At 39.1% G+C, this 25,095-nt stretch overlaps 1 protein-coding gene across 1 annotated transcript in view; it reads right to left on the reverse strand.

Moving 5' to 3' along the window:
• The window catches only part of LOC100630328 (nuclear envelope pore membrane protein POM 121-like), a 76,268-nt gene extending 51,516 nt beyond the window's left edge, over nucleotides 1–24,752 (reverse strand). Inside the window, exon 1 of the mRNA XM_070234704.1 lies at nucleotides 24,685–24,752. Within this exon, the coding sequence (XP_070090805.1) occupies nucleotides 24,685–24,752 (68 nt within the window). The remainder of the gene's footprint in view (nucleotides 1–24,684) is intronic.
• Between the last annotated feature and the right edge of the window lie 343 nt (nucleotides 24,753–25,095).

The following is a 25,095-nucleotide window of genomic DNA, read 5'->3' on the forward strand; positions in this document are numbered from 1 at the left end:
ACTGAAAACTACAAAACATTGCTGAGAGAACTTTAAAAAGATGTAAGTAAACTGACAGACATTTTCTGTTCATGAATCAGAAGACTCAATATTGCTATGATGTCATTTCTTCCTAAATTGATCTATAGACCCAATGCAATTCAAATTGAGAGCCCAACAGAATATTTCTAAAACAGAAAATGATGAGCTGTTTCTAAAATTCATATGGAAATGCAAGGGACTTAGCATAGCCAAAACAACTTTGAAAAAGATGATCAAAGTTGGAAGACTTGCTCTACCTGATTTCAAGCCTTTTTAAAAGTCACAGGAATCAAGGTAGTGTGTCATCGGAGTAAAGATATACAAGTAGATCTGCGAAGTCCAGAAACAGACCCACACATAAATGATCAATTAACTCTTTTTATTTTATTGAGGTCATAATAGTTCATAACATTGTGAAATTTCCGTTGTACATTATTATTTGTCAGTCACCATATCAATGTGCCCCTGCACCCCTTCTGCTCACCCCCAACACTCTTCCCCTCTGGTAGCCACTAAACTGCTTTATTTGTCCGTGTGTTAGTTTATCTTCCACATATGAGTGAAATCATTCAGTGTTTCTCTTTCTCTGTCTGGCTTATTTCACTTAATATGATATGTTCAAGGTCTATCCATGTTGTGAATGGGGCTATTTTGTCTTTTTTATGACTGAGTAGTATTCCATTTTATATCTATATACTACATCTTTTTAATCCAATCATCAGTCAGTGGGCACTTGGGTTGCTTCCACTTCATGGCTATGTGAACAATGCTGCAATGAACATAGGTCTCTTTGAATTGTTGATTTCAACTTATTTGGATAAACACCCAGTAATGGGATTGCTGGGTCCTATGGTAGATCTATTTTTAATTTTTTAAGAAATCTCCATACTGTTTTCCATAGTGGCCGCATCAGTTTGCATTCACACCAGCAGTGTATGAGGGTTCCCTTTACTCCACATCCTCTCCAACATCGTTACTTTTTTTTCTTGGTGATTATAGCCATTTTAACAGGTGTAAGGTGATATCTCAGTGTAGTTTTGATTTGCATTTCCCTGACGATTAGTGATGTGAACATCTTTTCATGTGCCTGTTGCCCACCTGTATATCTTCTTTGGAAAAACATCTGTTTATATCCTCTGCCCATTTTTTGATGAGGTTGTTCTTGTTGTTGTTTAGTTGTGGGAGTTCTTTACATATTTTGGAAATTAAGCCCTCGTCGGATATACGATTTGCAAATATTTTCTCCCAATTGGTGAGTTGTCTTTTCATTTTGATCCTGGTTTCCTTTGCCTTGCAGAAGCTTTTTAGCCTGATGATGTCCCACTTGCTTATTTTTTCTTTTGTGTCCCTTGTCTGAGTAGACATGGTATTCAAAAAGATGCTTCTAAGACCGATGTCAAAGAGTGTACTGCCTATATTTTCTTCTAGGAGTTGTATGCTTTCAGGTCTTACCTTCAAGTCTTTGATGCACTTTCAGATTATTTTTGTGTATAGTGAAAGATAATGGTCTACTTTCATTCTTTTGCATGTGGCTGTCTAGTTTCCCCAACACCATTTATTGAAGACACTTTCCTTTCTCCATTGTCTGTTCTTAGCTCCTTTGTCTAGGACAACCTGTCCATAGATGTGTGGTTTTATTTCTGGGTTTTCAATTCTGTTCCATTGATCTGTGTGTCTGTTTTTGTACCAGTACCATGCTGTTTTGATTACTATAGCTTTGTAGTATATTTTGAAGTCAGGGGTTGTGATGCCTACAGCTTAGTTCTTTTTTCTCAGGATTGCTTTATTTATGCAAGGTCTTTTGTTGACCCATGTGAATTTTGGGAATCTTTGTTCTATTTCCATGAAGAATGTCATTGGGACTCTGATTGGGATTGCATTGAATCTGTAGATTGCTTTAGGTAGTATGGACATTTTAACTATGTTTATTCTTCCAATCTATGTGCATGGAATGTCCTTCCATTTCTTTATGTTGTCATTGATTTCTTTCAATAATGTCTTATAGTTTACATTGTATAGGGCTTCCATCTCCTTTGCTAAAGTTATTCCCAGATACTTTATTCTTCCTGTTGCAATTGTAAATGGAGTTGTATTCTTGAGTTCTCTTTCTGTTAGTTCATTATTAGAGTATATAAATGCAACTGATTTTTGTAAGTTGATTTTGTATCCTGCAACTTTGCTCTTGTTGTTGATGATTTCTAGTAGTTTTCCAATGGATTCTTTAGGGTTTTCTATATATAAAATTGTATCATCTACAAACAGTGAGAGTTTCACTTCTTTATTGCCTATTTAGGTTCCTTTTATTTCTTTTTCTTGCCTAATTGCTCTGGCCAAAACCTCCAGTACTATGTTGAATAAGAGTGGTGAGAGTGGGCACCTTTGTCTTGTTCCTGTACTAGGAGTGATGGCTTTCATTTTATCCCCATTGAGTAGGATGTTGGCTGTGGGTTTGTAAATGTAGCCTTTATTATGTTAAGGTACTTTCCTTCTATACCCATTTTATTGAGAGTTTTTATCATAAATAGCTGTTGGATCTTGTCACATGCTTTCTCTGTGTCTATTCAGATGATCATGTGGTTTTTATTCCTGATTTTGTTAATGTGGTGTATCACATTGATTGATTTGTAGATGTTGAACCATCCCTGTGTCCCTGATATAAATCCCACTTGATCAAGGTGTATGATCTTTTTAATGTACTGCTGTATTTGGTTTGCCAGAATTTTGTTGAGGATTTTTGTCTCTGTGTTCATCAGCAATATTGTCCTGTAATTTTCCTTCTTTGTGTTGTCCTTGTCAGGCTTTGGGATCACAGTGATGTTGGCCTCATACAATGAGTTAGGAATCGTTCCATCTTCTTCAATTTTTGAAATAGTTTGAGAATGATAGGTATTAACTTTTCTTTGAATGTTTGGTAGAATTGTCCAGAGAAGCCATCTGGTCCTGGACTTTCATTTTGGAGGGGGTTTTTGATTACTGTTTCAATCTCTTTGCTTGTGATTGGTCTATGCAGATTCTCTATTTCTTCTTGATTCATTTTTGGGAGGTTGTATGAGTCTAAGAATTTATCCATTTTTTCTAGATTGTCCAATTTGTTGGCATATAGTTTTTCATATTATTCTCTTATAACCCTTTGTATTTCTGTGGTATCTTTTGTAATTTCTCCTCTTTCATTTCTAATTTTACTTATTTGAGCCTTCTGGTTTTTTTCTAAGTGAGTCTGGCTAAGGATTTGTCAATTTTGTTTCTCTTCTTGAACAACCAACTCTATGTTTCATTGATCCTTTCTACTGCTTTTTGTTTGTTTCAATTTCATTTATTTCTGCTCTAATTTCTATTATTTCTCTCCTTCTGCTGACTTTGGGCTTTGTTTGTTCTTCTTTTTCTACTTTTGTTAGGTGTATTTTAAGATTGCTTATTTGGGATTCTTCTTGTTTGTTAAGGTAAGCCTGCACTGCTATGAACTTCCCTCTTAGGACTGCTTTGGCTCTATCCCATATGAGTTGGTATGATGTATTTTCACTTTTATTTGTCTCCAGATGTTTTTTGACTTCTCCTTTAATTTCCTCACTAATCCATTGGTTGTTCAGTAGCATGTTGTTTAGTTTCCACATATGTGTGCCATTCCCAGCTTTTTTCTTGTAGTTGATTTGTAGTTTCATAGCATTATGGTAATAAAAGATGCTTGATATGATTTCTATATTCTTAAATTTATTGAGGCTTGCCTTGTTTCCCAACATATGATCTATCCTTGAGAATGTTCCATGTGCACTTGAGAAGAATGTGTATTCTGCTGTTTTTGGATGGAGTTTTCTCTATATGTCTTTAAGTCCATCTGGTCTAGGTTTTTGTTTAAATCCACTGTTTCCTTGTTGACTTTCTGTCTGGATGATCTATCCACTGATGTAAGTGGGGTGTTAATGTCCCCTAGTATTATTGTGTTGTTGCTAACATCTCCTTTTAGGTTTGTTAATAGTTGCTTTATGTACTTTGGTGCTCCTGAGTTGAGTGAATATATATTTATAAGTGTTATGTCTTCTTGGTGGAGTGTCCTTTTTATCATTATATACAGCCCCTCTTTGTCTCTCTTTACCTGTTTTATCCTGAAATCTACTTTGTCTGATATAAGTATGGCACCACTTGCTTTCTTTTGTTTACCATTAGCTTGGAATATTGTCTTCCATCCCTTCATTTTGAGCCTGTGTTTATCTTTAGAGCTGAGATGTGTTTCCTGGAGGCAGCATATTCTTGGATCTTCTTTTTTAATCTATCTAGCAACTCTGTGTCTTTTGATTGGAGAATTCAACCCATTTACATTTAGAGTGATTATTGATATATGAGGGTTTAATACTGCCATTTTATCACTCACTTTCTGGTTCTTCTGCATTTCCCTTGTTTCTCATCCTGTGTATTTCTGACTACAGATTCAGTTTGGTAGTTTTCTATGAAGCTGTTCTCAGCTTTCTCTTTATTTATCATTTGCGTCTCTGTTCTGATTATTTGTGTAGTGGTTACCATGATATTTGTATAAAAAATCTCATAGATGAGATAGTCCATTTTCTGATAGCCTCTTATTTCCTTAGACTAACCTGACTACATCCTTTTCCCTTTCCCCTTCTACGTTACTATTGTCCTAACTTATTTCAACTTGTGCTGTGAGTTTGTGGTTAAAATGTTGAGATTGTATTTATTTTTTATGTATTCCTTCCCTTTACCTATAATATTATAATTGTTTGCTAACTTGCTGTGATACAGAGCTGCAATTTTCTCACTTTTGTCTACCTGTTTAACTCCTTTTTGAGGCTTTGTAACCTTTTTCTTTTCTTTTTTCAAGTATGAGGGCCTTCTTTAGCATTTATAGTAGGGGGAGTCTTGTGGTGATGAAGTCCCTTAGCTTTTATTTATCTGGGAAAGTTTTTATTTCTCTAACATATCTGAAGGATATTTTCACTGGATAGAGTATTCTTGGCTGAAAGTTTTTGTCTTTCAGTGTTTTGAGTATATCATTCCACTCTCTCCTAACCTGTAAGGCTTCTGCTGAGAAATCAGCTGAAAGCCTGATAGGGGTTCCTTTGTAAGTTATTTTCTTCTGCCTTGCTGACCTTAATTTTTTTCTTTGTCATTGACTTTTGCCAGCTTTACTACGATATGCCTTGGAGAAGGTCTTCTTACATCAATATAGTTAAGAGTTCTATTAGCTTCTTTCACTTGTATTTCCAGCTCCTTCCCCAGGTTTGGGAAGTTCTCAGCTATTATTTCTTTGAACAAGCTTTCTGTTCCATTCTCCTTCTCTTCTCCCTCTGGAATACCTATAATCCTTATATTTCATTTCCTAATTGAGTTAGATATTTCTTGGAGAATTTCTTCATTTCTTTTTAGTCTTAGTTCTCTCTCCTTCTCCATCAGAAGCATTTCTATATTTCTATTCTCCAGACTGTTAATTCTCTCCTCCATAATATAAGCTCTGTTATTTAGGGAGTCCACGTTTTTCTTTATCTCGTCCATTATTTTTCTCATCTCCTACATTTCTGATTGGTTTTTCTTTATAGTTTCAATTTCTTTTGTGAATAATTCCCTCTGTTCATTAATTATGTTCCTAATTTCATTGAAGTGTCTATCTGTATTTTCATGTAACTCATTGAGTTTTTTTATGATATCTATTTTGAATTCTTTGTCATTTAGATTATAAATGTCTGTGCTTTCAGGATTGATTTCTGGGTGCTTGTCATTTTCCGTCTGTTCTGGAGAGTTCATGTATTTTTCATAATGCTTGACGGTATGGATTTGTGCCTCTGCATAGTGACAGTATCTGGTTGCAGCTTCCACCTGCTGCCAGTGGGTGGGGGTCAAGAGCTGTGTATTCTAAGCCAGCCATGACCCATGGCTTGCTCGCAGTCACTGCTTTTCTGTCTATGTGGTACTCTGGCCAACTGGCTGAGCTGCAGTGCCAGGCAGGGGGAGGAACACTTTCTTTCACCAGCATGATCCCAGGGGTGTTCTTGCCCTGCCCTCAGTATCTGCTCTCTTGGGGTGTTAGCCTGATGAAGACACCCTTGCAATAGCATAGCCACCTTTGTGTGGGGCTTTCCCATGGGTCATGGGGGAACTTGGAGGGTGAAGATGTTCCTGTGGAGCACTGCCTCTCCCCTATCTCCTCTCAGAGCTGCACAGGCTCCCACACCCTGGGTTGCTGCCATTGAGGGAGGAAGAGTAGATCCCCTTACCTCCTTCCACTTCCTCTGGAGGCTCCAGCACCTCCACTTTCAGATGTATGGCTGTGTGGGTCTCTCAGATATCTTTCATGTTGTGTGAATGTCCACTGTTGGTTTATGAATGTCCTTTTTGTTGTATCTCAGGGGGAGAGTCTAAGGGAAGAGCTCACTCTACTATGATGCTGACATCACTCTGATCAATTAATTTTTTAAAAAATAGATTATTTTATATTAAAAACCCTCAAAGTTTTATTAGGAAAAACAGATGAAAATTCAAGTACAAGGAGAAGTGTATTAAACACAAGTACCAAGATGTAAATACATATTGCTAAATGCAAACAAATTCAATGAAATTAAAATCTAATTCCTTAAAGGATATTTAAGACAATAACTGTAAAAGTCTCTTGAAAAAAATTAATAGGTATGAACAGCAAAGGACTACTCAGTTAGTAACAAATATTATAGTATATTATAAAACAACAAACCTTAAAACTATTGATACTGGTACAAAAGTCAAAATACAGAGTACTGGAACAGAATGGAAAGCCAAAAAATTGATATGATGCTTCACTTTTATTTTTTTTATTTCTTTTTTCTTTTTTTGTAAAGTAAGCTTTTTTAAAGCAGGAGTAGGTATAGAGTTGACGGTAATGTAATGATAAATGGTATAACAATTTGGTAGAAATAAGTTACATATTTCGGTTATAAACTTACATATTAAATGAACCCTGGATGTATTAAATAATTAAATATTTCAAATGAGATGAAAAAAACTTTAGATCATATATACTGAAAAAATGATAGCAAATGGAACCAAGTATTTATTACTTCTATGGCAGATTTCAAAGCCAGTAAAGAGATTAAAAAGAAAAGACTGACAGTCTTTTCATCAGATGATGCTGAAACAATTGAACATAGAAATGCAACAAAATAACTTCAATCCATACCTCAAACCATATTCAAAAATTAACTCAAAATGGATCATACACCTAAATGTAAAATATACAAGTATAAAACTTCTAGACGAAAACAGAAAATCTGTGTGACCTTGTATTTGACAATGAGCTTTTAGATACGAATGAAAGAAGAGACAACATACTGGGAGAGGAAACTTTCAAATCATATATCTGATAAAGGATTTGTATGCAGAATATAAAGAACTCTTAAAATTCAACAATAAAAAAAACCAATTTTTTAAAAGGGACAAAATATCTGAACCCACTACACCTAAAAAGATATGAAGATGGCAAGTAAGCACACAAAAAGACACTCGACATCACTAATCATTATGGAAATGTAAAATAAAACTACAATAAAATACACTACACACCCACTAGAATTGCTGAATTTTTTAAAAAGTGACAATAGCAAGTGCTGAAAAAGCCACAGAGTAACCAAAACTCTCATACACTGCTCACAGGAATGCAAAATGGTATAGACACTCTGGATAACAGTTTTGCAGTTTCTTATGAAGTTATTCACTCACTTATTAGCCAACAATCTTATTCCTAGGGGAAAAGCTTATGTTAACTAAGCTTGTTTACAGCAGCCTTATTCATAATTGCCAGAAACTGAGACTAATACAAATGTCTTCTAACTGGTTAATAAACAAACAGTGGTACATCCACACAATGGAATATACTATTGGGCACTTAAAAGGAAGTAATTGAGTGCTGTAACCAAAGATGGCAGAGTAGGGAACTCTAACATTCCATCCCTCCATAAAAGCAACAAAGAAGCTTACAAAAAGTTCAGAATCAAGTTTTTAATAACTCTGAAATCTAATCAAAAACTTACAGCAACAAGGGAATGCTTAATGAAGTATTAATAAATAATAATGAATGCTTAATGAAGCTGCTGAATTTCACTGAAAGTCCTGTGGCATTTTAACTTACCTGCTTAGTTTCCCCCACTTCCCAACTTGGAAGCAGCCAGAAAGACAGCAGCAGGCTGCTGCAGGTTGCTGGCACTAGAGAGATCAGTAGAGACCTATTCTCATTGTGCTTGTATCTTTGACCAGTCTGGCGGCTCCCTGAAGGAACAACTCAAGAGCTTGCTCTTGTTTCACCTGCCTTGGAGCCTTTCCAGAACTGAGTAGCTTTCTGGGTGACATTTGTCAAAAGTATTTAAAGGCAAAAGTATTCACTGCAAATATATTTGCTGCAGTTGCTGGGGCAAAGGATAACCATCTGGGCGAGAAATGCTCAAAGCAAAAACCTGGGAAGCAGATACTTGGGGGAATAAGGGCTTTGAAAATCTCCTGCCTATATTGGGGAATCTGGAATGCCATATCCAGGCCCAGGGCTTGATGTGTGCTCAAAAGAGACCTGAGAAGATCCTAAACTTTCACCTCTGGCTGACCTTTAGGCTATGAGCAAAAAGGAAGAGGGGTTAAGGCAGAGTTGTAAATAGCCTGGTAAGCATTGAAGGTGTGCCTCAACATAAAATCAATCTTAAAATACTGGGAGAATTTTGGGGGTCTCCAGTCATTTAAGGAAATCTCTGTCAAATAATGAGACTGCTAAGTTAACAATACATAGACGTGAGTGGCCACACACAACGAAGAACACAAATTTTAAAAAATTGTTTAGAAAAGCCACTACACAAACAACAACAATCCAAAACAAGTATCAACAACAAATCCTAGGAAAGGAGGAGAATCAGATTCCAGAGTTGCCATGTTCTAATATTTAAAATGTCTAGTTTTTAACAACAACAACAAAATTATCAGGCTTGCAAAAAAAAGAAAGTATGGTCCAGGGAAAAAAAGAGATTTAAGTGAAACTATGAGGAAGCCTAGTTACTGGACCTACTAGACAAAGACTTAAAACCAACCATCTTAACTGTACTCAGAGAATTAAAGGAAACCATGGACAAAGAACTAATAAAAAAAACAAACAGGAGAATGTCTGAACACATAAAATCAGTAAGGATATAGAAATTATAAAAATGAACCAAAAGAAATTCTGAATCTGAAAAGTACAATAATGAAATGAAAAATTTACCAGAGGGTTTCAACAGCAGATTTGAATGGGTAGAAAAATCAACAAATTTAGGTATTATTCAGTCTGAAGAGCAGAAAGAAGAAAGAATGAAGAAAAATAAACAGATCCTTGGAGACCAATGGGACACCATCTGCATACTAACATATGCACAATGGAAATCTGAGAAGGGGAAAAGAGAGAGAGGGGCAGAAAGAGTGTTTGAAGAAATAATGTCCAAAAACTCCCAAATTTCATGAAACATATGGAAATACACATCGAAGAAGCTCAACAAACTCCAAGTAGGATAAAATTAGAGATCCACACAAAGACACACAATCAAATCGTCAAAAGCAAAGGCAAAGAGAAAATGATCAATGCGGCAGGAGAGAAGTGACTCGTCACATAGGAAGGACCCTCAATAAGACTAACAGCTGATTTATCATCAGAAATACAGAGGTCAGAAGCCAGTGGAATGATATATTTAAAGTGCTGAAAGAATAAAACTGTCAACCAAGAAATAGACCTGTTAAAACTATTCTTCAAAAATGAAGGAGAAATTAAGATATTCTCAGAAAAACAAAAGCTGAGGGAGTTCCTCGCTAGTAGGCCTTCCCTACAAGAAATGTTAAAAGACGTCCTTCAGGCTGAAATGAAAGACTCTGGACAGTAACTCAAAGCTGCATGAAGAAACAAAAAGTGCAATTCAATGTAACTACCCAGGTAAATATAAAAGTCAGTATTACTAAATTTTTAGTTTGTAATTTCTGTTTTCTATACAACTTAGGAAACAAATACATAGAAAAATAATTATACATCTACAGTAATGGCACATGATGAATAAAGACGTAATTTGTGACAATAACAACATAAGGGGGGTGATGTGCTGTGTAGGAACAGAGTTTTGTATACCATTGAAACTAAGTTGGTATTCAATCAAATGATATTGTTATAAATTTAAGATATCAGTTTTAATCCCCAATGTAACCACTAAAAAATAACTATAAAATACACAGAAAAGGAAGTAACAGGGAAATGAAAATAGTACACTAGAAAAAGTGAATTAATCACAAAATAGGATAATAATGGAGGAACAAAAAGGATATTAGACACATGGAAAGCAAATATCCAAATAATAGAAGTAAACACTCCCTTATGGATAATTTTTTAATCACAGTAAATAGATTAAACTCTCCAGTTAAAAGCCAGAAATTGCAGAATGAATAAAAAAGAAAAAAACATGATCCAAATATATGCTATCTAAAAGAAACTAACTTTAGATCCAAAGACACAAATAGATTGAAAGTAAAGAAATAGATACTCCATGCAAATAGTGTCCAAAGAGAGTTTGTGTGGCTATATTGATAGCAGACAAAATAAACTTTAAGTCAAAATTATTGCAAGAGATAAAGAACGACATTAGATGTTGACAAAAGGGTAAATCCATCAAAATATATAACAATTACAAATACATGCACATAACAACAGAGCCTCAAAATATGCGAAGAAAAAATTGACAGAATTGAAGGGAGAAATACATAGCTGTACAATAATAGTTGGAGATTTCACTACTCAAACATCAATATTGTATAGAACATCCAGACAGAAGATCAATAAGGAAATAGACAACCTGACCAACAAGACCTAACAGACATTTACAGAACACTCCACCCAAAGAGTGGAGTACACATTCTTCTCAAGTGCACATAGAACATTCTCCAGGATACACAATAGGTGAGGAGATAAAGTGTCTCAACAAATTTATTTAAAAATAAAATTTTAAAATGTGCTGAAATCATACATTGTCTTCTCCAACCAGAATGGCATGAAACTAGAAATCAATAACAAAAGGAAAAGTAGAAAATTCACAAATATACAGAAAGTGAAAAAGTAAAAATGAAAACACAACATACCAAAACTTATGGGCTACACTGAAAGCAGTGCCTAGAAAGAAATTTATGCCTGTAAACGCTTATGTTAATAAAAAGAAAGATCTCAAATCAATTACCTAACTTAACACATTAAAGACCTAAAAAAGAAGAAAAAACTAAATCTAAAGCTAGGCAAAGAGAGAAAATAATAAAGATTAGAGTTGAGATGAATTAAAAAAAAGAGAATAGAAAACAGTAGAGAGAATCAATGAAAATAAAAGTTTATTGTTTTAAAAGTGCAATAAAATTGACAAACCTTTAGCTACAACTAAGAAAAAAGAGAAGACTCAAATTACTTAAATCATAAATGAAAATGGAGGCATTACAACTGACCTTATGCAAATAAAAAAGAATCACAAGATGATGATATTTGCTACCAGCAAATTAGATACACAGATGAAATGGACAAATTCCTTGAAACAGAAAAACTACCTAAATTGGCTCAAGAAGAATTAGAAAAGTTGAAAAGACCTATAACAAGTAAATTGCTTGAATCAGTACATCAAAACCTTCCCAATAAAAAAGCCCAGGGCCAGGTGTTTTCAATGGTGAATACTACCAAACATTTAAAGAAGAATTAATATCAATTCTTCTCAAACTCTTCCAAAAAATAGAAGAGGAGAGACCACATCCTAACTCATTCTATGAGCCAGCATTATCCTGATAGCAACACCTGATAGCATTATCCTGATAGCAATAAAGACACTACAAGGAAAAAACTGCAGAGCAGTACCCCTCATGAATATAGATACAAAGTCCTCTATAAAATACTAGCAAAAGACATCCCATGTTCATGGATCGGAAGACTTAATATTGTTAATTAAGTCTCCCCAAGCAATCTATTGAGTCCGTGCAATCACTGTCAAAATCCCATGGCAGGAGTTCTCGTCAAGATGGCGCCGTGAGCAGACGTTGAACTTGCCTCCTCCCACGAACACAACCAGGTTACAACAATTTTGGGAAGAATCACCCTGGATTGAAAACTGAAAACTGGATAAAAAGAACCCCCATGACAAGGGACAGTCCTGACGAAAGGAGAAGAGGCAGTAAGTCTGGCCGGAGAGGAAAAAAGCCACCTTTGGGAGCAGCGGAGCTTCTCAGCTGGCCAGGCGGGAGCCACCCTAAGGTACGCAGCCCTCCCTGGAGGAGTTAGGTCCGGAGCAGGGGCAATACTGCTATAACCATCCTTCGGACTCAGCCCAACTGAGATGGGGGTCTTACTATCTGGCTTTGCTGGCTATTAACTGCAGCGAGGACACTCCAGAAAAGCTATCGGCCGAAAGCCAGAAAGATCCGGGTCTTAAAGGGCCCATGCACAAACTCACTCATTGTAGCAACCTAAAATCACCAGAGAGCAGGCTGACTGTCCTTTGGTGAAACAAGACTCACCTGGTGGGCTCTGGGGGCATCTTGGTGAGAGGAGGATCCTCTCCTGAGACTGAGACATTGGTGGGGGGCCGTTGTTCTGAGCTGGTCCAGGCGTGCTGATACAGACACTGGTGGGGGCCACTGAGGTGCGTGCGTCCCTTAGGCTGTTAGCCCAGGGGTCTGCCACACCCACTGGAGCACAGATTTAATCCAGTTCAGCCAGGGCAGGCAACCCGCCCTAGGGACTGGCCCCACCTAACAGCAAGCCCTCAGGCTACTTTTCAGCCTGCATTGACTGAATGCCTTGATCCTCTACAGGCAGGCAAGGGTGTCTGCCTCTGTAGAGCAGGGCTTGTGTGAGGACCAGGTGAAATGTGGGGGGCATTGGGGCAGAGGTGGGGACCTCTGCAGGCTGGAGTTGGGGTACACTCCAGGGGGTTGAGAAGTGTGCATGGACCAGGACCATGTTGACAGTGTATGTGGTCCAGTGGGGGGGTGAGGCTTATCAGCGGCAGAAGACTTGTGCTTCATAAATAGCCATAAAAAGGATCAGCCCCACATTCCAAAGCCTGAAACAACTGAGTGCCTCCATGCCAAGGGCTAGCCCCACTCAGCTGCACTCCTAAGAGAACTGACATCAGCCTTGTTGGCCTCAGGCCTATCACAACTGTACACCCCTGAGCCTAGCAACCAGCTACACTGGGTACCAACCCAATTAAGAGGACACTTGCAATAAGAGTGTGCTAATAGACTTTGTAGCCAACAGTGCTGAGGCCCCTCCAAACCAGATTTACAAACAGCTGGCCAGGGAAGGAAAGATCAGACTCCCTGGGTACCTGCAGTGGGAGCAACCCTGCCACAGCAGAAGAACACAAGTAGCCCGCAAAGGAGTCACTCCTGGTTCTTATGGTCTGATGGCGAGAGGGAAGCAAACTGTTTGGCCTCATAAGGCATCTCATACATAAGGCCACTTCTCCAAGATCAGGAGACATAGCCGACTCACCTAGTACAAAGAAAACAGCACAGAGAAAGAGGCATAATGAGGAGGCAGAGGAATACTTTCCAAGCAAGGGAACACCACACAACACCAGAAAAAGAACTAAGTGAAACAGAAACCAGCAACCTCCTTGACAAGGAATTCAAACAAAATATAATGAGAATGCTCACAGATATGCAGAGAAGAATGGATGAACACAGTGAGCACATCAGCAAAGAATTGGAAGATATAAAAAAGAACCAATCAGAAATGAAGAATACAATACTCAAAATGAGAAATTCACTAGAGGGACTCAATAGCAGAGTAGAGGAAGCAGAAGAACGGATCAGCGAGCTAGACGAAAGATTAGAGGAAATCACCCAAGCAGAACAGAAAAGAGAAAAAAGAATTAGACAGAATGAGAACAGTGTAAGGGAACTCTGGGACAATATCAAGTGTGCTAACATTCGGATTATAGGGGTCCCAGAAGGAGAAGAGAGAGTCAAAGGGGCAGAAAATTTATTTGTTGAAATAATAGACGAAAATTTTCCTCACCTGAGGAAGGAAACAGACATCCAAGTTCAGGAAGCACAGAGAGCTCCAAACAAGAGAAGCCCAAAGAGGCCCACACCAAGACATATTATAATGAAAATGTCTAAAATTAAAGACAAAGAGAGAATCCTAAAAGCAGCAAGAGAAAGGCCACAAGTGACATACAAAGGGAAGCCCATCAGGCTTTCAGCAGACTTCTCAGCCAAGACCCTACAGGCGAGAAGAGAATGGCATGACATATTTGAAGTGCTAAATGGAAAAAACCTACAACTAAGAATACTCTATCCATCAAGGCTGTCATTCAGAATGGAAGGAGAGATAAAGAGCTTCCCAGACAAGCAAAAATTAAAGGAGTTTATCACTAAGAAACCAGTTCTACAAGAAATGCCGAAGGGACTTATTTAAGTGGGAAAGTAATGACCACAAATAGAGATAAAAGAAAAAAAATTATCAAAAAAACACAAAACAACAACAAGAAAAAACAGGCAATAAAATCACTTGTAAGGTAAAAGTATAGTAAAGGCAGCAGGTCAACTACCTGTGAAGGTAATATGAAGGTTAAAAGACAAATGTACTAAAATTACCTGTTTCAATGATAAGAGGGTAATGGATAGACACACACTAAACAAAAGACTATATATGATGTGAAAAACATACAATGTGGGAGTGAAAAAGTAGAGCTTTTAGAAAGAGGTCAAGCTAAAGAGTCTATCTACTCAATATAGACCGTTATATGCATAGTATATTAAATAGGATCCTCAGGGTAACCACAAACCAGAAACCTATAACAAGCAGGAAAAAAAGTAAGACAAAAGAAATCAAACATATTACTAAAGATAGTCATCAAACCACAAGTGAAGAGAGCAAGAGAAAAAGAAAGGAACTGAGAAGAACTACTAAAACACCCAAAAAAAAAGAAAAAGTGACAAAATGGCAATAAATACATATTTATCAATAGCTACTTTAAATGTCAATGGATTAAAGGCTCCAATCAAATGCCATAGGGTGGCCAACTGGATGAAAAAACAAGATCCATGTATATGCTGCATACAAGAGACACACTTCAGACCTACAGACACTCACAAACTGAAAGTGAAAGGATGGAAAAAGATATTCCACGCAAATGGCAAAGAAAAGAAAGGGGGGGTAGCAATACTTATATCAGAAAAAATAGACTTTAAATCAAAAACTGTAATAAGAGACAAAGACGGGCACTACATAATGATAAAGGGAACAATCCAACAAGAAAATATAACACTTGTAAATATCTACACACCCAACATAGGAGCACCTAAATATATAAAGCAATTATTAACAGACATAAGAGGAGAAATAGACAGTAACACAACAATAGTAGGGGACTTTAACACTCCACTTACACCAATGGATAGATCATCCAAACACAAGATCAATAAGGAAACACTCGCCTTAAAGGACACATTAGACCAGATGGACTTAGTAGATATATGCAGAACATTCCATCCAAAAACCACAGAATACACATTCTTTTCAAATGCCCATGGAACATTCTCCAGGATTGATCACATACTAGGCCACAAAGCAAATCTCAATAAATTTAAGAAGATCGAAATAATACCATGCATCTTTTCTGACCACAAAGGTATGAAACTGGAAATCAACTACAGAAAGAAAACCAGAAAAGCCACAAAAATGTGGAGATTGAACAAAATGCTACTGAACAATGATTGGGTCAATGAAGAAATCAAAGAAGAAATCAAAAAATTCCTGGAGACAAATGAAAATGAAAACACAACATGCAAAAATCTGTGGGACATAGCAAAAGCAGTTCTACGAGGGAAGTTTATAGCAATTCAGGCCTACCTCAACAAAGAAGAAAAATCCCAAATAGACAATCTAAAAGGGCACCTACAGGTACTGGAAAAAAAACAACAAACAAAGCCCAAAATCAGCAGAAGGAAGGAAATAATAAAAATCAGAGCAGAAATAAATGAAAGAGACTAAAAAAAAACAATAGAAAAAATTAATGAAACCAAGAGCTTGTTCTTTGAAAAGATAAACAAAATTGACAAACCCCTAGCTAGACTCACCAAGAAAAAAAGAGAGAAGGCTCAAATAAATAAAATCAGAAATGAAAGAGGAGAGATTACAATGGACACCTCAGAAATACAAAAGATAATAAGAGAATACTATGAAAAGCTATACGCCAACAAATTGGATGACCTAGAAGAAATGGATAAATTCTTAGAAACATACAACCTTCCAAAACTGGACCAAGAAGATGTAGAAAATTTGAATAGACCAATCACCAGTAAGGAGATCGAAACAGCAATTAAAAACCTCCCAAAAAATAAAAGTCCAGGACCAGATGGTGAATGCTTCCCTGGTGAATTCTACCAAACATTCAAAGACTTAATACCTATCCTTGTCAAACTCTTCCAAAAAATTGAAGAGGAGGGGAGGCTTCCTAACTCCTTCTACAAAGCAAACATTATCCTGATACCAAAACCAGACAAGGACAACACAAAAAAAGAAAATTACAGGCCAATATCACTGATGAACATTCATGCAAAAATCCTCAACAAAATACTAGCAAATCGAATATAACAATACATTAAAAAAATCACACATCATGATCAAGTGGGTTTCATTCCAGGGATGCAGGGATGGTTCAACATCTGCAAATCTATCAACGTGATACACCACATTAACAAAATGAAGAATAAAAATCACATGATCATCTCAATAGATGCAGAGAAAGCATTTGACAAGATACAGCATCCATTTATGATAAAAACTCTAAATAAATTGGGTATAGAAGGAAAATACCTCAACATAATAAAGGCCATATATGACAAACCCACAGCAAATATCATTCTCAATGGAGAAAAACTGAAAGCTATCCCGCTAAGAAGAGGAACCAGACAAGGATGCCTGCCCACTGTCACCACTCTTGTTTAACATAGTATTGGAAGTCCTAGCCAGAGCAATCAGGCAAGAAAAAGAAATAAAAGGGATCCACATTGGAAAAGAAGAAGTGAAACTGTCACTCTTTGCAGACGACATGATTTTATATCAAAAAACCCTAAAGAGTCCACTAAAAAACTTTTAGAAATAATAAAGGAATACAGTCAAGTTGCGGCATACAAAATCAATGTACAAAAATCCATTGCATTTCTATACACTAACAACGAAGTAGCAGAAAGAGAAATTAAGAATACAATCTCATTTACAATTGCAACAAAAAGAATAAATAACCTAGGAATAAACTTAACGAAAGAGGTGAAAGATCTGTACACCGAAAACTATAAAACATTGTTGAAAGAAATCGAAGAAGACACAAAGAAATGGAAAGATATTCTGTGCTCTTGGATTGGAAGATTTAACATTGTTAAAATGTCCATACTTCCTAAAGCAATCTATAGATTCACGCAACCCCTATCAAAGTTTCAACAACATTTTTTATAGAAATAGAACAAAGAATCCTAAAATTTATATGGAACAACAAAAGACCCCGAATAGCCAAAGGATTCCTGAGAAAAAAGAACAAAGCTGGAGGTATCACACTCCCTGATTTCAAATTATACTACAAAGCCATAGTAACCAAAACAGCATGGTACTGGCACAAAAACAGACACACAGATCAATGGAACAAAATTGAGAGCCCAGAAGGAAACCCACACGTGTATGGACAGCTAATATTCGACAAGGGAGCCAAGAGCATACGATGGAGAAAGGAGAGTCTCTTCAATAAATGGTGTTGGGAAAACTGGACAACCACATGCAAAAGAATGAAAGTAGACCATTCCCTTACACCATGCACAAAAATCAACTCAAAATGGATTAAAGACTTCAACGTTACACCCGAAACCATGAGACTTCTAGAAGAAAACATAAGCAGCACGCTCTATGACATTGGTCTGAGCAGCATATTTTCAAGTCCTATGTCTGACCAGGCAAGGGAAACAAAAGAAAAAATGAACAAATGGGACTACATTAAACTAAAAAGTTTCTGCACAGCAAAGGAAACCATCAACAAAACGGAAAGACAACCTAACAATTGGGAGAAGATATTTGCAAATCACATATCAGATAAGGGGTTAATATCCAAAATATACAAAGAACTCATACAGCTCAACAACAAAAAAACCAACAATCCAATTAGAAAATGGGCAAAAGATCTGAATAGAGATTTCCCCAAAGAAGATATATGGATGGCCAACAGGCATATGAAAAGATGCTCAACATCATTAGCTATCAGGGAAATGCAAATCAAAACTACAATGAGGTATCACCTCACTCCGGTCAGAATGGCTATAATTAACACGACAGGAAACAACAAATGTTGGAGAGGGTGTGGAGAGAAGGGAACCCTTGTTCACTGCTGGTGGCAGTGCAAACTGGTGCAGCCACTATGGAAGGCAGTTTGGAGTAACCTGAGAAAATTAAGGATAGATCTACCATATGATCCAGCTATTCCACTGCTGGGTATTTATCCAAAGAACTTGAGAACACAAAGGCATAAAGATACTTGCACCCCTATGTTCATTGCAGCCTTATACACAGTAGCCAAGACTTGGAAGCGACCTAGGTGACCATCAAGGGACGAATGGATAAAGAAGATGTGGTATTTATACACAATGGACTACTACTCTGCCATAAGAAATGACGAAATCCAGCCATTTGTGACAACATGGATGGACCTTGAGGGTATTATGCTGAGTGATATAAGTCAGAGGGAGAAAGTCAAATACCGTATGATCTCACTCATAAGTAGAAGATAAAAATGACAAAAACAAAAACAAAAACACAGCATTGGAGATTGGACTGGTGGTTACCATTGGAGAAGGGGGGAGGGCAAAAAGGGTAATTAGGGTCACATGTGAGGGGAGGCACTATAATTAGTGTTTGGGTAGTGAACATGATGTAATGTATCCAGAATTTGAAATATGATGTACATCCGAAAAAAATAAAAATTCAAAAAAAAATCCCATGGCAGTTTTTTTAAAAATGGAAAAGTCAATTCTCAACTTATATGGAATTGCAAGGGAACTACAAAAATAATCTTGAAAAAGAAAAAGAAAATTGGAAAACTCACTTCCTAATTTCAGCTTACTACAAAACAGCAGTAATCAAGACAGTGTGGTACTGGCATAAGGATAGATACAGAGATCAATGAAATAGAATTGGGAGTCCAGAAATAAGCTCATACATCTATAGTCAATTGAATTTCAACCTGGGTGCCCAAGACAATTCAGTGGGAAAAAACAGATTCTTCAACAAATGGTACTGAGACAACTGGATATCCAACATGCAAAAGAATTGAACTGGATCCCTGTCTCACACTGTAAATAAAAATTAACTCAAAATGAATCAAAGATCTAACTGTAAGAGCTAAAATTATAAAACTCATAGAAAGAAGGTGAGGATAAATCTTTGTGACTTGGGATTTAACTATGGTTTCTTAGATCTGACATCTGAGGTATAAGCGGTAAAGAAAAAATAAACTGGACTTCATCGAAATTAAAAATTTTTGTGCTTTGGGCTGGCGCAGTGGTGTAGTGATTAAGTTTGTGCATTCCACTTCGACTGCCTAGGGTTCACTGCTTTGGATCCCTGGTGCGGACCTAGCACCACTTGTCAAGCCACACTGTGGCGGCATCCCACATAAAATAGAGAAAGATTGGCACAGAAGTTAGCTCAGGGCCAATCTTCCTCACACCAAAAAAAAAAATCAATATACATTCAAAAAATATTTTTAAAAAAGAAAAAAAATTTGTGCTTCAAAGTACACTATTGAAAGAGTGGAAGGACAGCCCACAGAATGGGAGAAAATATTTGCAAATCATATATCCAATAAAGTTCTAGTATCCAGAATATATACAGAACTCCTACAAGTCAATAACAAAAAGACAAACTATCCAATTAAAAACTGGGCAAGGGATTTGAATACACATTTTTCCAAAGAAGATATACAAATGACCAACAAGCACATGAAAAGATGTTCAATGTGACTGGTCATTTGGGAAATGCAAATCAAAACCACAATGAGTTACCACTTCGCACCCACAAGGATGGCCATAATCCAGAAAAGAAAAAAATGACAAGTGTTGGCCAAGATGTGGAGAAACTGGAGTCCTCATACATTGTTGGTGGGAATGTAAAATAACGCAGCTGCTATGGAAACAGTTTGACGGTTCCTCAACAAATTAAGCTACAACTACCACATGACTCAGCAATTCCACTGCTAGGTATGTACCCCAAAAAACTGAAAACAGGTACTCAAACACGTACATGAACACGTCTTCATAGCAGCACTATTCACAATAGCCAAAAGGTGGACACATCCTAAATCTCCATCAACAAATGAGTGGGTAAGCAATAATACAATGGAATATCATTCAGTCGCAAAAAGGAACGAAGCAGGACACAGCCTACAACATGATGAACCTCAAAAACATGCTCAGTGAAAGAAGCCAGACACAAAAGGACACACATTGTGTGGTTTTACCTATCTGAGTATCTAGTATAGGCAAATCACAGAGACCAAAAGCAGATTTGTGTTTGCGGGGGGATGAGGAGCGGGGAGTGGGGGATGACTGCTTAATAAGTACTGCATCTCCTTTGAAGGAGATGAAAATGGTATGGAACCGGACAGAGGCGAGGGCTGCACAGCATTATAAGGTACTAAATCCCACTGAACAGCACACTAGAATAGTGACTTTGGTCATGTGAATTCTACCTCAGTAAAAAAGGAATTAGTTACTGATACACACAACTTAGATGAGTGTCAAAAGCATTACGCTAAGTGAAAGCAGCCACACCCAAAAGACTGCCTACCTGCTGCATGACTGCATTTATACGATATTCTGAAAACGCCAACTAGACTAGTGCTTGCCAGGGCTTGAGGCTGGGGGCAACAAGAAGGAATGTGGGGAGTGATGGAATTCTCGTGTATCATGAGTATGGTAGTTGATACACCCGTCTATGCATTTGGCAAGATTTATAAAGCTGTGTATCACAGATTTTATTATAGGTAAATTTTTAAATACATTTTAAAATGGATACAGTACTAACATTTCTTTCGTTTCCTGGATTCTGATGCTTTAACATCTGGAGCCTGCTGACCCTGGAGGGACTGCCCCTCCCAGGGTTCACCGATTCCCAGAGAGTGAACCACTCACTAGGGAGCGTGATTTTCAAATGCAAAGCACCCAATCCAGACCGCACCCCCAACCACCTCTTCTATGGGGCTCTCGCGTTCAGGCCACTTGCCCTAATCACCCCAGGGCCGGGTACCAGACACCTAGGGGCAGCTCCTACACCCCAGAGTCCCCTGAAGTTATTCAAATTATTCCTAAGCCTGCTTGCCCTGCCTCGCCCTGTTTCCTCCTGCAGAAACCACAATAAAGGCTCTTGCTGTCTCCGGCCTGCCCCCTGTGCTTCCTTGTGTGGCCCCCACGGTGTGGCAGGCTGTTCCCTCCTCCTGGGATCTTCTCAATGACAGTCTTCTCATCACCTGTTGGCCTAGCCTCACACAAATAATGAATCAACTTACATTAAAACACACACACAAAATTTATGGACTCACTATTGGGATCACTAAGATGCTTCCAAAAGAGAAAATAAAGAGACGTGATCTGTTATACAAAATCTCGGGATTCGTTCTGAAGTTGTGATAATTAGGACAGTTTGGTCCTGTGCAGAGGTAGATAAATCGACCAGAGCTGAGAGCCCGGAAACAGACCATCTCAGACCAGCCTTACCACGTGGCATAAATGACCGAGCTCCGTCGCTCAAGGGTCTGGAGGGCTGCTCAATGTGTGTGTGTGAAGTAGTCAGCATTTTTGGCAAAGAAATACTTAAGTCTTACTTAATTTTATGAGTGGGTAAAATACTAATTGAAAATGAAGATTCACTTCTTTATGGCACTTCTGTTTTTCTTCAAATATAAAGGGAAACTTGCGGGCGGGCCTGGTGTTGTAGCAGTTAATTTCCTGTGCTCCAGGTGGGCAACCCGGTTCAGAAGCCCCAATCCCAGGCCTGGACCTAGGCACCACCACTTGGAAAGCCATGCTGTGGCAGGCATCTCACATATAAAGCAGAGGAAGATAGGCATGGATGTTAGCTCAGGGCCAGTCTTCCTCAAAAAAAAAAAAAAGAGAGAGAGAGAGAGAGACTTGTTTTACCAGCTGCTTTACAAGGGCTGAGCCCCCTGTCACTGAAAGTATACAAGCCCAGGCCAAGGCCCCTGCAGAGGCCTCTGCAGAGGGTGCTGTGCTAGGCCAGACAGCGAGCTGGATCATCTCTCAGGGCCCTTCCAACTTCAGGTTCCCACTCGGAGCCCTGAAGGGTTGTTCATACGTGTGCCTCCAAGAGCTCCTTCCACAGGACCCATGTGTCTCTGCTGAGTGAGCGAGCAAGTGGGAAATCCACAAGTGACAGAGGTCTGTGGAGATCTTCTGGTGTGCTAGGCAGCGCTCCTCACATCTGTGGCCCTGCCTGACTGCGTGATCCATCCCTAAGAGATGCCTCTGCTGGGAACCGTGGAGGGCAGAGGCATCTCAAACCACTGATGGAGTAATGCCATGGGCAAGTCAGTTCACTGCGCCGTGACTCAGTTCCCCAATAGAAAAGCGAAGATTGGCATAGTACATACCTCACAGGCTTGTGGTGAGGCCAGTAGATTCTATAGAGGAGCACGGAGCTCCTGCTCATTCACCCCTATATCCTGAGTGCCCGCCACATGGTAGGAGGGCAAGAAATAACCGGTGAATGAAGAAGTAAATAAGTAAACGCGTGGAATGCTTAGCATGGAGGCTGACCATAGTCAGTGCCAGGTAAATAGGGCAACCACTACCGGATCTGTCACCGGCTTTAAAGAGGGGTTTTCTTCTCTGGGCACAAGCATTCCAGCACAGGTGGAAAGAGGAAAGATGGACCCTCTTGACTCATATTGTCTACGCAGCTCTTCTTCAAAGTAGTTCAGCTCAAGCGTCTCCTGGTACACTCTTGTTTTCTATAGGTATAAATTATATGAATTTGAAATTGCATGCTAAAAGTCATTCATAAAGCCTCACCTTGACACACTGTTTTTGAAGATAATGTGAATCCCTCTAAATTAAAAAGGTAAGAGGGGCAGTGATTTTTAAAGATGTGTTGAGCTCGTGGCCGCGTGGCGCAATATGGCCACACGGTGGCGACCTTTAGGCAGTGACCAAATTGTTGCCATGGCTGTGTAGGATCTTGAAACCCAGGCTGCTGTACCCCTGCATCCGGCCTTCTGCAAGCGGCCTCTGTGACTCTGCTGTCTTAAAATTCTTATCACAGTGTGAGCTTGGCATTAGGTGGCAGCATTAGTGCCAGAGCTGGGAGCCACAAACAAGAATCACTGTTTGAAATTACATGTGGCAAAATGTTACGAAGCAGACAAACTCTGCCAGGGTTATGCCATGACTCGGTCCCAGACAGTCTGTGAAGTAGAAGAGACAACTGGAGAAGAGGGAAGACAGCCTTAAACCAAGGAGACGCACGCACACACACCCAGGGCTAAGGGAAAAATCAGTCGTGCTAAGTGTTTGTTTTCAATTATGCAAGGTCTTCAGAAACAAAATTGAACCACTTGAAAATTCGATTGTCCCCTAAATCAGTCGTTCAGAGACAGACAGAAGGAATCAAATCCTGTTCCCACAAGCCCGTTAGGTCTTTGAGGATGAGGTACTGTCCCCATGTAGGACAACCTGGAGGGAAATGAAGTCGTGGGCATGCCCTGTGCAGGGAAGGAATGAGGACTAACAGGTGGGGCGGCCCATGAGGATGGGGCGGGGCTGCTGGTGTGTACGAGGGGCTCCAGCGCAAGGAGGCTTGCTCCTCCTCCACTCCAAGGGCCCAGGCCTGCTCAGCCTTCCCACCCACCTGCTCTCCTTTATCTCACTTAAAGGGGATCACACTGTGTGTTTTGCTCTGTCGCTTGCTTTTTTCCCCTTGATGAGATGTCGTAGGTGTCTCTGCTCATCAGCACATACGAAGCAGGCTCCTCTTTTCAATAGCTGTCTTGTGTCCCACGATGAGTAACTATATTGATTTATTTAACCAAATCGTTTCGTGGGGCTTCCATCTCACACACAAATGTGGAGGTTTTGACATACACACGTTATAACTCAGAGGCACAGAAATGTATGTTTCTTTATCCATAATTGAATGAAATTATTCTCAGGCACCACCTCCATTTCCATAGATGGGGTAAACACGCAACTTGTGCCTGGATGTTTGTTCAGCCATTTCTAGACTGAACCTCAGATCCTCTCAGGCTGACTCAGGTTCCTTTTGGTAAACGCTCTGTCTGTCAAGGTTTCCTCCGCTCTGTGTCCTTCTCCTCCCTGAGGCTGATCTAAGTTTGGATGTCACAGAGGCTCCCTGAAGTCCACTCCACCCTCAGCAGCAAGATTGGGGTCTCCTCTGTCTTGGACCGCTGGTGTGTGGCTGGGCTGCCTGGTGCCACGGCCCTACTGTGACATCCTATTGTGATCATGGTGCCTCCAAGCCACACCTGCATTGTTGTCATGGGAATGGTTCCTCTCTTCAGCCTCCCTGGCCTGCACTGTGTGGGCTCCTCTCTGGGAGGCTGCCTTGGGCCTGTCATTGTGGGCATCTCCCTCAGCCCTCACTTGTCTACTGTCCACAGGCCAGAGGGCTCCAGCACGATGCTGGACATGGGCTTCTCTGTACTGCCCATGTTATTCCTGGGTAATCCCAAGCAAACAGAGCACTGCCTCCATGCCCTGAGATAGGCCCCAGCCATCATCTCAAGACCCCCTTCTGGGCCAAGGCCCATGTACTAGGAACACTGGGTCCCTCTGAGGACCCACCCTCATCAGACTCCTACTCAGGTCCCTACCCTTCTTCTTGTTGAACTATGACACACATGTCTTCCTGGGAGAAATGCCTCTTAGACCATACCTACAGCCCTATTTTGTGACTTCATTTTACAAACTGTGTGGTCTGAGTCCACACTCCGCCTTTTCTGGCCAAGCCAAAATCTTTTTTCTAGCACTTGCAAATCAAAAGCCCTCCAGTTT

Source organism: Equus caballus, chromosome 14, assembly GCF_041296265.1.
Source record: "Equus caballus isolate H_3958 breed thoroughbred chromosome 14, TB-T2T, whole genome shotgun sequence".
Taxonomy (NCBI): Eukaryota; Metazoa; Chordata; class Mammalia; order Perissodactyla; family Equidae; genus Equus; species Equus caballus.